The sequence below is a fragment of the Lontra canadensis genome, unplaced genomic scaffold, assembly GCF_010015895.1.
Source record: "Lontra canadensis isolate GAN:19392208 unplaced genomic scaffold, GSC_riverotter_1.0 scaffold3, whole genome shotgun sequence".
NCBI classification, from domain to species: Eukaryota; Metazoa; Chordata; class Mammalia; order Carnivora; family Mustelidae; genus Lontra; species Lontra canadensis.
In genome coordinates this window covers 54,169,678-54,188,078 of record NW_022630997.1, presented here as the reverse complement: position 1 = coordinate 54,188,078, position 18,401 = coordinate 54,169,678, and the positions used below count along the sequence as shown (strand labels likewise).

General features: G+C 39.7%; 1 protein-coding gene across 13 annotated transcripts in view; it reads right to left on the bottom strand.

Annotated features, from left to right (window-relative positions):
* ANK3 (ankyrin 3) overlaps positions 1-18,401 on the bottom strand; it is a 670,144-nt gene that overhangs the window by 70,160 nt on the left and 581,583 nt on the right. For 12 of the 13 annotated variants that reach the window (XM_032842415.1, XM_032842423.1, XM_032842430.1 and 9 more), the window contains 3 exons: positions 9,972-10,078; positions 4,430-4,654; positions 1,466-1,620 (listed from right to left, as the gene is read on the bottom strand). In XM_032842415.1, coding sequence (XP_032698306.1) covers positions 1,466-1,620; positions 4,430-4,654; positions 9,972-10,078 — 487 coding nt within the window. Of the gene's footprint in view, positions 1-1,465; positions 1,621-4,429; positions 4,655-7,892; positions 7,926-9,971; positions 10,079-18,401 lie in introns of all 13 variants that reach the window. The other variant, XM_032842405.1, reaches the window with a different exon arrangement.

Here is an 18,401-nt window from a genome sequence, read left to right as displayed (position 1 = left end):
ATCCCAGGGTCCTGGGATCGAGCCCCACATTGGGTTCTCTGCTCAGCAGGGAGCCTGCTTCCCTTCCTCTCTCTCTGCCTGCCTCTCTGCCTACCTGTGATCTCTGTCTGTCAAATAAATAAATAAAATCTTAAAACAAAACAAAACCCACCAACAATTACAAAATCATGAAAAATTAAAAAAAAAACCCAATCTACTTTATAGTACTATACTTTAGTTTTAAGTTTTCATATAGAAAGGAATTTATCACTGTCTCATGAATGGTAGAAACTCAACAACTGTAAGTTTCGTTCTACCCCACTGTAAAAACATCTTTAAGTCCTGGTTGGCTGCGATGAACTGTGTCATATACAGAACCTCTGACAGGGCAATTCTCCCCTCTAGAATGAATAGTGACAACAGCTGATATTTACTGACGGCTTACGGAGTGTCAAAGGCTGTGTCTCACAAGGGCTTCACAGAATTATTTTTTCCCAGTCACAACCCTACAGAGGAAGGAAGGTGATCTTCATCTTACAGAAATGGAAGAAGCTTGCAGGGAGCAAAGAACTTGCCCACGGTCATCCTTCCAATACCCGAGCGGGTCCAGCTCCTTTGTCCTTTCTTTGAAACCAGGAGACTATGCAGATTCCTTCCAAAAGCCAGTAAATTCAATGCTAAGACAATTAATTTTATGGTATGTGAATTATATCTCCAATAAAGCTGTTCTTTAGAACTGCTGAATTTGTAGTGATTAGAAACTCAGTATAAAGATTCACTCTGTGGTGAACTTGGTCTCTGATTGCTTTTGACCTTTTTAAAGGAAACCTCGCATCAAGTACCCAGTCTCAAAACAAGTCTATTCCCAACATCTGGTCAGAAAACCTGCTTGGTTCTGAGGGTCAGACAGCTGAGGGAGGTGACATGCTCCGATGATGGTGACAAGCTCAGCCACGTGGGCTTACCTGGAGTCACAGAACACGACCCAGGCTCCAATAACTAGCCTGCAACTTATTTTTTTTCCGTGATGATTGCCCAACAGAAATTAAAAATTTGCAAAGAATGCTGAAATCTTCAGGGACAAAACAGAGATACAAGAAAGGATCCGGAAATAATAATTCCAAAAATAAAATGCAAACGTATTTCCTTAAAAATATCCTGCATGCTTTGCATACCTTCCACTCTTATTAACCTCCCCCTTATGCATCTTGCACTTAGAAGACTCTCTTGGGTTTCGGAAAGATGAACGTATTTGACTAGAGGCCGAAAGAATCATCAATGTAGTATCTGTACATTAGTATTGTGAGAAAAAAAGGCTGTCGGATTAAAAGGAGCTTCCTGCCTGAGATTCAGAAAGCAGCAACAAACTCCAGGGCTGCAGACTCCCAGGTCAGAACACAACCTTCAGCAGCATGAACTTCAACGCGGCCAGGCCTTTGATCGTCACCTGCTGACATTTACAGAGACAAGGAGTCGTCATAATTACCTTCGTCCATGCCATTCAGCAGTTCGGTTAAATCTTCATTTTTACTGTCAAACTGATGCTCCTTCCATGTCTCACCATTTTCACTTCGAAGAACAATGAGTTCTCTCTCTTTTCCTCGCATAGACCCAAAGTGAGGGATTTCCACTATGACAGGGCTGGAAGAAAAATCCACATTATTTTGCGATCAAATGAAATATATTTGTAGTGTCATACTTTCAAAAACAGTGTCATCAACAGTATTCATTTGAAAATCAGAGGTGCCACTAAGGTTGGGAATAACTTCAAAGCTGCAGAATCATTTGCTAATTAAATAATATGTTAGAAGCCTGAGAACATGCCATCATTCATTCATTCACCAACAATTCATAAAGGCCTACTGCCAGTTAGGCATTTTGATTTAATAAGGGGAAAATATTCAGCACATATAAAGAGGATTTTTGAATCAAGGAATTGAAAGTTATGAAAACAGACCATAAGAAAGTCGGTCCATTTTTAAAAACACAATAGCTATATTATATTATGCAAAAAAGCTAATGATTTAAAAGGACACAGTCATTTCTTTGAAAACAAAAAAATCTGTAGATTTCCTGCTTCGAAAGATCACAGGTGTTTGTCCCTTAGCAAGCAAATGATCAATCGACATAGTCGTTTACTCCCTCCAACAGTGACTTCCTTTCTCTCATTTTTAATTTGTGAAATGGTAGTGGGCAACTTCACTTCCTAACTCTAGTATAACGTGCACAGGAAGATTTAAACTTCTGGAAAAGCACTTGTTGGCTTGAAATTGTAATATAGCCATACATTAATTTTTGACAGTGTCCTTTTGCCAAAGAATATGGACAGGATGGCTGCAAATTGAAGACAGCCAGTCGAGCACAGGAATAATTTTGTTAACTTTTAAAATAGGATAAATGCTAAAAAAGATGGATGGAAGTAAGCAGACCACAATCACACACAGTTTATGTAGTTGGATTGTGCAGCTTTATTTTATGACATTTAAGTAGACAGTATCATTATTCTCCTACAGAGGTTGTATGTAACCTCACCTCTTAACCTATGTGTTTAAGTACAGATCATAATAGGAGACATGGGTTTAAATATGTAAGAGCACATAAAGGGAGAGGCATTGCAATGATCCAATAACATAAGAATATAGGAGCATTTCATTTATTACAAAAGCATTCACTTAAAGTGGGATGATAAATACAATTTTTCTTTTGGCAAAATAATTACAATTAACTCAAAATAAGGATTTAAAATTTTTTATTTTATTTTTTTTAGTATATGTGCTGCTGAAGCGAGCACAAAAATTTTTATTTTTTGATAGAAACAAAATCAAGTATTCCTGAGAGGGTTAATAATTTCAAGAGTTAAGATATTTAACATAGTTTTAACTATGTCTGATTTGACATTAAATTTTTTTTGATAACTAGATACAATCTTTGCAGGTTAATGTATCAGATACTGTCTCTGTAAATATTTAAAGAATGTGGCTTTGTGTAGGACATTCAACAATACTGGAGAGAAGGTATGAACCAGGGCCTTTGACCAAGGTGAAAGCCAAGCATAACTTTTCATAACAGGTCTCTTCATGCAGACTGCCAAGGCAAATCCACCAATCAGACAGACAAGCAAACAAACAACAAATACCAACACATTTCAGCTTAAACAAAACAAAACAAGACAATTCAATAACTTCAGTAGAATATTCTATCTGCTGCCTCGTTGGCTTTCTTTACGCATCTTCTATCCCCAACATTTAATCAAATTCAGTTTACTTCTTGAGGACTTTGGTTTCTCAAAGCCCATAAAGATTACTTAGTATGCATAAGTATGTACTTTTAAAAAAACTAACTCCAGACACGTACATATATGTATATATATATATATGTACACACATATATATTCACACACGTATATATCCTTTACAGCAAATGTTGATTTCAAAGCCTCCAAATACCTTCTCTTAACGCTGCGTTGAAATCAGATCGTCAGTCTGTCTTAAAGACTATCATAACCAGTTGAAACATTTCAAAATAAAGAAAGGTTTACAGAAGCACAGATTTATGAAGCGGGGGGCTCGCAGTGAACTCCACATGCTTGGAAAGCACAGGGGAGGGAGCAGTGCTACAGCTAAGTCAAGCCACTATGGTTCCTGTTTCTTTCAGTGACACACATCAACTGAAAGCATTAAAAACTGAAAAGATAAAAATAAAATTCAGACAAGAAGACCATGGGTGTGACAGAAAAAAATTGAAAATGGAAAAAAGAATTGTAGACATTCTGTATCTTGTCTATAAAGATCCTACCCAATAAATTTTGTTCCTTGAGGCCCAAGCTGCAGGATTCGGCTAACCAAGCTCTCGCCCTCATTTACAGGGGGAGGATTGCTAGGAAGATGCAGTTTACTGAATAACATCCATGCAGCAGGAAGAGAAACGAGAAGGGGAAATCGTGAACACACTGTCCGTCACGACAGAGCCTGCCTCATTTGCACCCAAGTGCCACCTCAGAAAATGCTTTTTTTTTTTTTTTTTGCAAAAGCCCATATCACCATGGATTATGTTCCCTAAAAAGTATCTTTAAAAAAGACATGTACCCATAGTAGCCATTTATTCAACGTGGTGAGAGAGTTCCGCCATCTATATTTTTCCCTAAGTATGGTGCCTTGACTTCCATGGGGGGCCGCTGGGGTTCCGTGCACTCACTAAGCAGAGAACATGCTTCGTGGTTAGTAAAAGCTTTGATCAGCAAACTGAGTTAAGGGAATATCAGCCTACTAGCTTTTCAGAGAATGACACAGCTTTTTGGGACCTTTTGTTTTGACACTCCATGAAAGGTGTACTCCATCGCAATGGTCCAACTAAGTAGTTTTAAGAGTTAACTACTTGAGTTTTTAAAAAGGGCAAAGAAAATCAAATGTATCACACAAGGGCCAAGACAAAAATTGATCAAATGACTTACCCTAAAAATTGTGCCCCTGCAGGACCCATTTCTACCAGCCTACTGGCTAATCCCTCTCCTTCCACCATGGGGGGTGGGTTGGCCAGTTTATGTCTCTTTACCAAGCGGCAGGTGATGCGGGTGGGCGCCGTGCACTTGCGCGGAGGGATGATGATTCTCATCCCGTGATGACGGCTCCCTCTCATGGAGCCGCCTCTTGCATCCACCATAAAGCTAACCAGGAACCTGCGGGGAGAAGACCGGAGGTGAAGTCAAGGAGGGAAACATGCCATCTTCACAGGAGATTTTGAGATTCAACATTAGGGTTTAAAACGACAGACAATGTAGCTATTATTTCCTCTCTTTAAAAATACATTGGAAGTAAATATGGTGGAGTCACATCAAACATGCATTCGACGTTGTGAACTGGGCAGAAGGCGGGGCGCAAGAACTTAGTTTTGGTGGGACTCTGGCCTCCTCACAGAAGCCAGCCACTTTGTCGGAAGCTCAGATTGAGGAACAGTGAACATTTCAAAGCTGGGATTAAAAACTGGCTCTTACAGGAGTGTCACGCATGTAAAAACCCGAACTGAGACCGCTCTGTGTGGCCTCCGTGAATGACTTCAGCTGTATTCAAGCGTCATTTTAACTATCGGTGGGGTTAGCCAGATGCTGACTATGGAATTTCTCTCCCTGACAAGTCAGATGAAAATCCACGGTATGTCTTAACATGTACAACTCATAAACATATACCGAATCATACCGCACACTCTAATTTTTACGACCACAAAGCAGAATATAAGAATAAAAGCAGATGTCTAGTTTTGCTCAGGCAGTTTTGATGGAAAGGGATTTAGTCTTTTCCGTATAAACTTGGCATTAATACTGTTTATAAAATAGCCTCCGCTTGAGTATCTGTACAGCCATTCAGAATTGAACAGCCTTTAGAAAATGTCTCTAAATGGTACATTATAATTCTGTCATTGCTCTTTCTATTAAAGCTAATGGAGAAAAATTATTTGTCTGCATGTAGACATGAAAATGTAAGGAAATTATTAGTATCTTATCTGGGCTATAGCATATCCTAATTCCTGATTCTTATCACATGCTCCTAGAGCATCCTCCTCAAATCTCTGGTATTACAAAGCACTCCAGTGAATGTACACCAATGAGTCCAACATACGGAAGAGTGTAAGTCAGACAGGAGAACATCTGTCCCTCTGCATTCCAACGTTCACATGTGAAAATACGCTTATTACTGGAGCAGCACCACATGTTGATAAGTGGAAAATTATCTGAATATCTATAGTATTGGAGGAGGGAATAATCCCCTCCATCAAAATGTTCTACTAAATATATCTCATCTAAATGCAGTTCTAACATCCTGCAAGCAGATTTTAGGACTTTGCATGGAGGTCCAAGCTGGGGACCCTTTCCTTAATAGTGACGCTTCTGGACCTCGGAAGAGGAACCTCTCCAACAAAGCAAACTGGCCTGACATTCCCGTGGAGAAAGGCAATAGCATGGGGCTCATTTTTTAGCCAATTGTATGTTCAGAACCAACTCTGGTCATCAGTTAGGTGGAATCATTTTCACACTCTTCTGCTTATTTTAGATTAAGCCATTTTCTTCTGGATTACATTCATTCATTCATTCATTTATTTATTTATTTTTTTTAAACATTAGACCTGCTTCAAGAGGCTGGAACCAGTATCGTATTCAAAGTAAGAGGGGAAGAGACTGACCTCCTCCAAAACGAGACAAACACACAACTCCCAAGTCAAAGACAGAGATCCTTGGTCACTTGTGCAAGTGTCCACATGAATTGCCTCCAGTGCTGAATGATAACAAGGCTCACTTGAGACTGCTCTGGTGAGCCCACACTGTCTTAGACACACACATACTTAGCAGCTACCTTTACTCAGTAATGAAGACAACAGGGCAACTTTATAAAGAAGCCCAAGACAAAACCTGATCCTTCCCAGCAGTCAGTACTGAAAATCAACTCCTGATTGGGAGTTAAAGCAACAGAATGGATCCGACACGATTCAAGACAAACTCTGGGGGCCACATGGCTGGCTCAGTTGGTGGAGTATCTGACTCTTGATCTTGGGATCATGAGTTTGAGCCCCATGCTAGGTGTAGAGGTCACTTAAATAAAACTTCAAAAAAATAAACTCTGGGTTTGAAAATTTGGTTGTATTAGTACAAATAAACACTGGAGTGTTTACATGACAGCTGATGCCAACCATATAGATGGCAATTCAGATCAGGCCTGACTTGTTCACTGCTTGATCTGCTGAGCCGAGCACAGTTCCTAAATACAGTAAGCACATAATAAATGCTTACTGAGTGATCCACTGAACAAAAACTCTTGTGTTAAGGGTGCTTAGGAACTGCCTAGGTCAGACGAGGTTACTAATACTAAAAAAATATCTATATGAAAAAGATATATATATCTGCTGAGCAGTCTGAAGGTCATATAAGAAGGTTATCCATGTTGATATAAAAATATCCAAAGTACAGGGGCACCTGGTGGCTTAGTGGGTTAAGCCTCTGCCTTCGGCTCAGGTTGTGATCTCGGGGTCCTGGGATTGAGTCCCGCATCGAGCTCTCTGCTCGACAGGGGTCCTGCTTCTCTCTCTCTCCCTGCTTCCTCCTCTCTTTCTCTGCCTGCCTCTTTGCTTACTTGTGATCTCTCTCTGTCAAATAAATAAATAAGATCTTAAAAAAAAAAATCCAGGGGCGCCTGGGTGGCTCAGTGGGTTAAAGCCTCTGCTTTCAGCTCAGGTCATGATCCCAGGGTCCTGGGATCAAGCCCCACATCGGGCTCTCTGCTCAGCAGGGAGCCTGCTTCCCCCCTCTCTCTGCCTGCCTCTCTGCCTACTTGTAATCTCTCTCTGTCAAATAAATAAATAAAATCTTTAAAAAAAAAAAATCCAAAGTACAAAGAATATCAGAACCAAATGGAAAAAACAGGTCTTAGACGATTTTAACAACAAATTAAAAGAAGTTCTTTCTCTGGGTTCCCCATAGCACCCACTGCCTCGCTGGTATTCATTAGCAATCATTTATTGTTCTAAGGCTTTCAACTTTAAGAGCCAGTTGACTGAGGAGAGGTGAGAATAAATGTTAAGCAGGATAGGGTCCTATTATTCAGTAACAATTATGAAATACAGTGATTTGTTTTCCAAACTCATTCCTTACATATTCTGTGCAAAATAAAATCGCATGCAAAATAACTTCTTAGAAACAAATCAGAAGGTGATGTTTAATCATATTGGTTGCATCTTATTAATACTTACACTAAAGCAGGAATTCTACAAATGATCCTAAAACTAACACATGAATGATTCTACTTTTAAGAACAGCGGAATGACGAAAGCGGATACACTACAGACATCTACACATCTAACTGCGGGAGAACTTCACATAAATTAAAAATACAAAAAAGGATGGTTCACATCAAAGACACAGTTATCACCTTGAATCATACTGAGGAAGTGGAGAAGAACAGCTGCAAAATAATTTAGAAGCAAATGGGAAAAATTAATGTAAGATAATTAGAAGCAGGCAACAGAAAATGTCAATGATAAGCAAAGGAAAAATAAAAACCATCAGAGAGTGAAACCAAGGCATCTGGCATTTGTGGGACAACCTGGAGAAATATTTGTTTTACGTGGCTACAGAAGCTACTCCCCGGACCTGGCATTAGGGAATACTTTCCGAGTGTATGCCGCGTCTGCAGTTTCCTTTGCAGATACGCCCACACTAACTGCCATTATTTTTGCTCTCCCGGACATGGCCACTGTCTTCAATAAATTCAAGAGGAAGGAGAGAGAATGTGCGTATTCAAATATTTCATTGTTTCCAGGGTATGGGAAAGTTTACTTCTGATTTTATTATTCTGTGCTCCTTTAACTCCTCATTGAAGTTCAAACTATCATTTGAAACAAAGGCCAAGAGCTGACTGAATTGGACCCTAGTACTTTTCTTTCCTGTGTGGAGAATACAAGATGCTGGTTCTAGGTCTTTGAGACGTGGCAACAATTCACTAAGCTTGATACAAGGAACTCTTGAACATGCTGCTCACGGAGTGTGTCCCTGGTATTTTTTATTTTCCTTCTCAACTGATTTTTTTTTTTTTTTTTTGCTTTTGCAATGTTAGATCCATAAACATCTAACATCAATGGTGTAAATATTTTAAGCAATTAAAAATTAATATTACTATAATTGAGATTTTTCTGATTGAGTTAAAGAAATGAAATGTTAATGAGTCAAAGACCGCCACGTAGTTTATAGTTTATAAAGCCCTGTCACGTCAATTATTTCCATTTGAATGATACTGCACGTCCTTGTGCCACAAGCCACAATTCTGTAAGAATGCTTCAAATAACCTGCAGCATCATCCTGAGTCTGACTTTTCGTCTACAGAATGGGGGTAATGAGTAAAACCTACCTCCCAGTGTCCTTTCAAGGTTTAAACAAAAATTAAGTAAGATAATACATGTAAAACATTTAACACAATGCCAGGCACATACAAAGGTAAACTTTAGCTGTTACATTTATTTCAATTAAAAGCAGCAGAAAATACTTCATGGAATACATACAGCATTTCAGAATGTTAATTATTGTTAATTTATTTAATTGCAAGCTAATCCACCCTTGTTCTGGGTCACAACTAATTTACGGCCTAAATGCCAGTTTCAGAAGTGAAAACAACTGGATGTTTTTCATCATCTCAATTATTTGCATTCTATTTGAGGAGATTCAATTACCCCATGTTTTAATTACCAAAAGGTAAAGAATCCCATATCAAAATATACAGTGACGATCAGTTCGGCAGTTGGAGCAAGTCACCTCCCACGACCTACCCCAGATTCTGCCAACCAGTGGGACAGCAAGGAGGAGCCAGTCCCATGTGGTTTTTACCACTGCGCCCCTAGGGTACACACATTGGTACCTTCACGTTTTAAAAGCGAATTCCTTTCTTTCCATTTTAAAATTAATTTCTCTTCTTCTAGTTATAATTTAATACAGCTGAAGCATAATCTTATTTTAGGAATACAGAAGGTACCAAACTTGATCTGGAGATTTCAGGCTCAAAGCAAAGCATGAAAGCAGTCGGCAAGGTAGATGATCAGACAGACCTACCTACTGAATTTTTCATTAGAAAGGAAAATCAGGTACTCAGAAATAAAACTTCATTTCAATCCGGTAAAATTAAGGGAAATGACTAGATTTAATTTTTTTTAATTGAAAAGCAAAATTAAAGACCTGGGAATAGCACCAGAAAGGCAAGAAATTTTTATGTACCAATACTCTAATTCTCTTCCTCTCTAACACTGTGCTTTCTTCAACAAAAAACAGATATACCATTTTGCTCAGAGGAAAAAAAATGACTAATGACTTACAAATATACATCACATATACTCACTAATGAAGTCTTCAGAAGACCAGGATTTCATACATATGAAGCTTGTTGATATGAATTTATAACTCCAAATAATAAATGTAATGTTCATTTAATAGGATAAAGAAAAGTGAGTTTTAGATTACTTACCCAGAATGAACAGGACTTGAGACAAGATTGACATTGTCCAAGGTATCTGCAGCCCAGCTATAATGTCTTAGAGAATCTGAATCAAATTCTCTTGTGAATGTTAGATGCTGCAAAATAAAATGATATATGGCATCAACAACCCACACAAGACACTGTTTCTCTGTACCTACAAATACACCTGTATGTCTGTCTAAGTCCAGAGAGTGAAAATAAACAATCTGTACTCTAGGTCTATAGGTCTACATTGAAGTTTCAAGAGCAGGAACCAAATCTTATTGATATGTTGTATTATTTCAATCTTTTAAGAAAGCATCCTGAGTAACTGGCATGACAAAAGGAATATCACAGATTTCAAACCGGAAATAGACATAAAGCACGCCTGCTGACTACTAAAGTATGATCATTGGCTGGAAGAAAGGCATTTGAGATGTAACCTGAGAAGCGACTTTTCCATGAAACACAGTATATATGTATAGTATATGCAAATAGTATATAGTATAGTATATGCAAAACTATGATAATTTTGACTTCGGTTTTGACATTATTTTCTTGAGAATGAACAGTTTGAGTCTGTCAGTTCAAGGAAAGTAACTGATGGATTAGTTGTTAATGATAAAATCTGAGCTTTCAAGCAAAAATTAGAATTTCAGAAACTTTATGTCCACGTCTAATGAGCGCAGTGGTGATATTAACAATTGTGATATATTCCTTTTGGATAAGAAATGTGTGCCAACAATATAAAGATTTGCATAAATTAGTAAAGCAGTATTTTCCGAATCACCAACGAATGATGTTCTATGGGCAAAAGGTACATCAATGTGGAAATGCTAACCATGATTTTAATGACTTGAACACACCTCCCAATTAATCTTACAAGTATAAAATTCTTTCCCATATTAAAAAAAAAATCAATCTTGGTGACTTTTGTTTTTCTAAGGAGGGCAGAGCCTGGAGTAGAAGCCCACTGTGGCTGCCACACCAGACAAATACAGAAATGGGCTCAGAGTGCAGCGAGCACAGCTGAGGAGGAGGAGCTGAGGGAGGGGAAGATCTTGAAGAGCTTCGTGGACTTTCTGTCGCCATTTTTAACTTGGCTGCCTTTGTCAATGATCCGTACAGACAGAATTGGGGCTTTGTACCAACAAGCTACTATTTGGGAATAGAAAAACCAAGGGGGTTTCTGTGGGGATTTGGGCAGCCTTGAGCATGTTCCAGATTTCTGTGAAGAACATTTGCTCAATTCTGGGGCTGTGCAGAACAGGAAGCTCAAAATCTAACCAGAAAATCTCTAAAAGACACACTGTTGCTTCTGGGCAGTTTCATGAGGAAAAATTGAGTTTGGGACTCGTCAGGGGAGGGGATCACACAAGATTCTCACAAAAGGATCCTCACAAAGGCCAGGAACAAAGCCGGGGGAGTCTGAGTTTACCAGGACTGCAAATGGTTTTGCCTCATTGCAGCGGAACCTTGATTGGGATTGAAATAATCAGCCACCACTCTGTTTGCCCAGCAGAGGCAGGGAGCATCCTCTGTGGGGAATGACATCATCATCGGGTGTGTCCTGCCTACAATTTTTTATATACCATGTCCCACTTGCAGTGAGAAATTGCCAAGCATGGGCAGAGCACATGAACAAAAACAAAATAAAACAGATACTATAAACAGACTCCCAGGTCATCCTACATTTTGAAGTAAGCAAGTAAGAACTTCACGAGAGCTATGATTAGTTAAAGAAAACAGGGAAAAACATAGGAAAGAAATTAAAGGTAGCTGATTTTTTTTTTAAGATTTTATTTATTTGACATAGAAAGAGAGACAGAGAGAGTGGGAACACAAGCAGGGGGAGTGAGAAAGGGAGAAGCAGGCTTCCTGTGGAGTAGGGAGACCCATGCGGGGCTCAATCCCATGACTCTGGGATCATGACCCGAGCCGAAGGCAGCTGCTTAACGACTTGAGCCACCCAGGCACCCCAAAAGGTGGCTGATTTAATAGAGCCCTGGAATATATGTAAGAAAGAATCAAATGGGCATTTGTTCACTTGTAAATACAATTCAGTTCTTGATGAGACACAACAGAAACAGGGTTAGAAAATTGGAAGTGTAAATGGAAAAATGTACAAAAGAAAGGATTTAATAAAAGAACGGAAACTACAAAAAATCATATGAGTGACCTATGGAACATGGTGAGTGGTTTTCCCACATGTAACTGGACTCTGGGAAGAGGAGAGTAAGGCAAAAGCTACATGAGGAGAGAACAGCCTTCCTTTACTGGTCCCCAGCCAGACAGGGACAGAGCCTCCAGACAGAAACTGGGAAGTCTTCACTGGGATTTCCCAGTGACTTAGGATTCACTGAGAATTGGGATTTCCCAGTAAAATGTCCCTGGCTCCTCATTTGAGTAGAAATCATGGATGGCAAGCTCTCCACCATGAAGAGAGCTCCCACTGAGCTCCGTGGTGATCAAACAGCCAAAAATCACTGCACGGTTGAGAAGTATATGAGGAATAAAATCAACATATAAGCAAATGGAACAAGAGCAAACTGGAAGAAATAGAGGGACTTCAGGGAGAAGAAAGCTTAAAATTTTTCATTGATGTCCAGAGAGAGATGAGATCTTCTTATACTTATAAAGCAATAAAATACTAAAAACAAACAAAAAACCCAGAAGAAAAAATAACTCATAGAAAGTAACAAATATGACAGCACTGAAGTTAAAAAAATATCTAGAAGTTAGGGGAATATCTTCAAATATAGAAAATAGGAGAACATACAAGAAAGCAGAGAATCATTTCAGGAATTTCAAACCTATTTCCTTTCCCCCCTCTCCCCCCAAAAAAAGTTCCAGAAAGAGAAAACAGTGAAATAGAGGAGAAGAAATCAAGGAAATAACTCAAGAAACTTCCCTAGAGCAAAAGCCCTGAGTTCCCAGACTAAAAGGACCCACTTGACTGACTAGTACTATGAATGTAAACGCAGTATAGCACACCATCATGAACTTTCAGGACTTGGAGACAAAGAAAGAGCCTATAGATTTACAGAGGAAAAATGATCACAGGACAGACTTCCATCAGACCTTTAACAGCAAAAACTGAAGTTTAGGGCATTGGAGCAATTCCTTCAGTGTTCTGAGAGGAAATGATTTTCAACCCAGAATTCTAAAACCAGCCCCCCCACCAAAAGTATGAAAACAGAACTAAGATATTTTCAGAAATGTAAACTCCCTCCCCCAAATATATTTCTCATGAACCTTGTAAGGAAACTATTGGAAAATGTACTCCATCAAAATGAAGGATTAAACCAAGAAGATGGAAGACACAGTCTAATGTAAGAACACAGGGAATTTTTGTGGTGACAGCGAAGGAAGACCCAGGAGGACATCCATGCAGTGAGCCTAAAAGGAACCTGACAAGTAAGAAAGCTCAAAGAGAGATGAATTAAGCAGATGAAATTTATAGAACAGCTGAGGAGTGTGAACATATTAGAGGAGATTGGCACAACTGGGGAGGGGTTTGGGGGCTGGACTAGGAATACATACAGAAAACACCAAGTAAATGAAAAACATCTAGGGAAAGCAAAATATTGTGCCCAAGAGAAAATACAATCATAACACACTTCACATCTGTGGATAACATTTATATAGGTAAAATACTAGAAGCACTAAATACTGGCATAGCTGAAATAAAACACAACTGTTTTGGGAAAATGGGGGGATGGAAAGTGTGTGTGGTGGGAGGGAAGAGGTATTCAAACCGTTAAAACTTCATCTTCCATTTTGGGAAGTCGATAAATAATTCCTGAAATGGGCAAAAGCCAACAGGAGGCCACATATACATATTATTTGGAGACACAGAAGCACATAACAAGATTGTTCGAAAGGTACTTTGAGGAGTTGTCTCTGGAGAGGAGAAACTGGAGGCTGAAGGTGTATGTGGAGATACTCTTTCCTAATGAGTACATCTTATAAAATGACATGGCTTATTTGTTTGCATAACTTCGATAACAAAACATAAATTTGGGGGTGCCTGGATGGCTCAGTCATTAAGCATCAGCCTTTGGCTCAGGTCATGGTCCCAGGGTCCTGGGATCAAGCCCCGCCATTGAGCTCCCTGCTCAGCAGGAAGCCTGCTTCTCCCTCCCCACTCCCCCAGCTTGTGTTCCCTCTCTCATTATGTTTCTCTCTGTCAAATAAATAAATAAAATCTTTAAAAAAGTAAAACATAATTTAAAAACTTACTGTGAATTACAAAGTATTTTTTTTTAAAGCCCTGAATCAAATTGGAAAAGAATAAGAGACCACAACAGCAAGGTCCTAACTCCAAAAGAATAACACATCATCACTTCAGAAAGTTTCCCAATTCTACATGGGTTGACTAAAAATTATGTGTTGGTGTTAGTCTGGCCTTATTTCCAATTTTACTGACTTTTGGAGACCCCAACCAACTAACCTTCAGAATAGGGCAAATAAAAAATGGGTAGTGATGCTCACTGTATTTAATTTTTTAGCAAACTATAATTCCTATCTTTGGGGTCCCGAGGTCATTTTTCACAAAGGACACATTTTTTTTTCAAAGTTCTAATAAATAAGTAATACCACTCCTCTTTGGTAATTACAGTAAATTATTTACCTTTGGTACTCTTAGCAACATGCACTGGCAACATTAATTATTGAAACAATGAATTATACCACGCAAGAAGGTATCACCACCATCATGTACTATTTATGGAGGTGAAACCATGCCAGCACTTGGATCCCAAGTCCCTGTCAGCCCTTCCTAACTCCTGAACTGTCCAAGCTCTCTGTCATTCATCAAAATTTGGTCATAATACAAATGAACAAATGTATAATGAACAGATATACTTGATCAAAATTATGGCCTGTATATTCCAATATTTGTCCCAGTTTTTTTTTCCCCCAGAGAGGTTTGCTTAGGCTTATGACCAGACTTACCAATTTTAATAAGCTAAACACAAAAACTTGCTCTTCCTCTGTAGCATCCATAGAAACACAAAATAAGGCAATTGGATGGAACCTATATTTTTTATAGAAAGAGACTGAATTTGTAGCTTCACTTCTGAGCAACCTGTCACCAAAGGATGAAAGCTCCCTTCTAAATTCTATAGATTAGCACTTACTTAAAACTGAAATTTAATTAATTAATTAATTATTTTTAAAATTTATTTATTTATTTGACAGAGAACATAAGTAGGCAGAGAGGCAGGTAGGCATAGAGAGGGAGGGGGAAGCAGGCTCCCTGCTGAGCAGAGAGCCTGATGCAGGGCTCGATTCCAGGACCCGGAGATCATGACCTGAGCCAAAGGCAGAGGCTTAACCCACTGAGCTACCGAGGTGACCCTATTTTATTTATTTTAATAAACAATATGAATTCCAGAAAGTTCTGGCATGTTATTGTGAATGGCACTATGGAACCAAGGAAAAGCTTTTCCTCTATCTGGTTACAGAACAAATAGACATTTAAAATGATAAACAGGATATCACATTATGGTGATGGTTAAAAAAATGAACTAGATTGGCTCCTAAGCTTCCAACCACAAGTAGGGTGTCCCCAGGGTTTACAGGAAAAAGTTGGCAGACCTAGATTTAAAAATTGCCTTTGCTACTTCTTAATGGAGAACACTTCATTCCCCCTCCCGAGTTTTCCACTTTGGCAAGGTAACTTAGTTGTGTAACTATGGGCCTCTTCCTATCCCTTTACATTCACTTGGGCCCTGGAGAGGTGGAGTGATTTATTTGGTTGGTAGATCTGGGAAAGGTAGCTGGGAAGGCTCTGCTCAAACCCAGTGTTCACTCTCCTGGGCTTGAGCTTGGTCCCGGGGAGCGCACATGCCCCTCAGCGCCCTGAAGCTTACTTCCTTGAAGGGTATGCCTGCCCCAGCACTGGCAATGTGGGCCACCAGAGAGGCTATGTGTCTATTTCAGTGGTTCAGTTAGCATGCCTACTTGCCTCAGACACTAAGCCAGCCCTCAACCTGGCCTCCAGTAGGAATAAAGGAAATATTTTGCCTTTGACCTTTCCTTATCTTTCCTCATTGAAAGCCCTTTTGGAGATGCCCAAACATGGCTTCCTGGCTTCATGATCCAAAGGGTATTTCTTAGCTTTTCTTAGTCTTAGTTTCCTCATTTGCAAACTGAGGGTTGGTTGATGTGGAGATTAAATACAAATGTACACCAAATATCTGGCACCAAGGCCAGGGCTGGCATGGAGTCATATTAACGTTTCCTTATATGTGTAGTCATTTCTGCTTTTCAAAGGGCTTTCATTTATATTAGCTCATTTGCTAAAATGTGATAATTTAGGGAAAACACAGTAAAAACAAAAATGTTCCAGTGCCAGCACTGGTCCTTTACAGTTATATACACAGAACGTTTATATCAAATCAATGGCGCCCATTCAATTAGAAAAATGCATCTTATAAATGTGTAGGACTTACTTATTGATTCAAAAATGCTTCAATTCCCATGTTGCCAATAGCAATACCAAAACTTACTGTGTGTCAGCTTAGTGTCAAGCCCTGTCCCAGACCTTTACATTCATTTATCCTCTGAGTCCTCGGAACCGAGTGGCACTAGGAGTCATATGATACCCATTTCACAGATGAGGAAACTGAAGTTCAGAGAGAAACTTCAAAAATTTGATGACACAAAATCAACTCTCCGCACTGGGCAGCTTTAGTAGGACACTGTGTTAAGGAAAGATTCACACTGACTTAGTAAGACCTTCTACTCCCACATCAGAAATGATATGAATAATAAGCACACTATTTTTCATCTTGGAAGTGATGTCAAGGACCCTATTAGAATCAAAATGCGTGTTATTCAATAGAGTCCAAAGCCTGACTAATGATGATATCACTGTCTCCATGAGCTTAATACTTTCCAAAAATAGTTTCTCACTAGCCCTATTCATCAGAGGAAAGAGAAGAGCAAGTACACACTGGCTTTACAAGACGACACACCCAAATGCCCAGGTCTAGAAATAAATGTCCCGGCACAGAAGAAAAGAGGCACGGGCCCAGAAAGTATATATGCGAGGAAAAGAAAGAACCACTCGATTCCCTTCATTATTAGATACTTTTCCAGGCTGCCAACTGTCAAATCCCAGTACTGGATGACACCAGGGAAAGTCCTTCTCTGTCAGCTCTGCTGTCCCTGGGAGCCAGCAGAAGGGAGTCCTGTAGATTAACTGGTAGTGTTGATGGGCTACGGTTCATGGCACCAGGTAGACCTCACACTATCAGGTCACATAAAAAGCCAGTGCATTTAATCTGAAAAACTCTGAACATAGTTCACTTAAAAAAGAGTTGACTGATGGCACGAGACGAGGAGCCCATGAAAGGAAAGGCTTGCAAGGATAACTTTACCCCTTGGCCACACACTGCACAGGACCAGGACAGGGGAACCCATGTGGGTTTCAGTTCCCTTAGACCAAGAGTACAAGACTTGGGTTCGACTTAGGCTATAGCACTTCACTGCCCAGACAGGGACAAGTGAAACACCTCACTGAACTTCCATTGCTGCATGGGTAACCGGCAGATAAGACTGCTTGTCCTGATTCACTGTAAGAACGGAATGACCCAAGTACTGTGAAAGTGATTTGAAAGTTCTAGGAATAGCGTGGAGGACCACAGGGGAAGGGAGGCAAAACTGAATGGGAAGAAGTCAGGGAGGGAGGCAAACCGTGAGAAACTCAGGACTCCGGAAAACAAACTGAGGGTTACAGAAGCCGGGGGTGGGGGGGGAACACTGGGGTAGCCAGGTGATGGGTATTAAGGAGGGCATGTGTGGTGATGAGCCCTGGGTGTTTATATGCAACTAACGAATCGTTGAACATTACATCAAAAACTAATGTCGTATTATATGTTGGCTAACATAATTAAAAAAAAAAGTGAACATTCTAAAATGTAACACGAACAGAAACACAGATTATAATAGTCCTAAACTTTACCTAGAGTTTTTATAAGTGGAGATAATTAATTTCTTAAATTGATAGAACATTACAGCCCCCTATGGAGCTTTTAGGAGAGCATCGTCTTATCAGACAGCAAGAAGCAGCCTGCTAGATTCGCCAACAATGGTGGGGTTTGGGGTGTGACAAATACTTGTATAAATACCGACTTTTCCCATGGTGAACATGCTTTGTCAGGTCGGCCACGCTTGGTGTATTAGAGCGGCAGCCTAGTGGTCAGCCACAGAATTGGCCAAGTAGCCACCGGACCTAAATTCTAGTCTCAGCTCTGTTATCTAGTGATACTGGGCAAATGAAAGACTTCTCTCTGCCCCAGCTTCTTTGTCTGCAAGTGCTAATGGTCGTACCTAGACCACAATGAAGCTGAAAGCAGGATGTGAGATGGTTCATCAGTAAAAGGCTGTGGCAGTGCCTACAATCAGTATTCCAAGTATTGTGATCCGCAG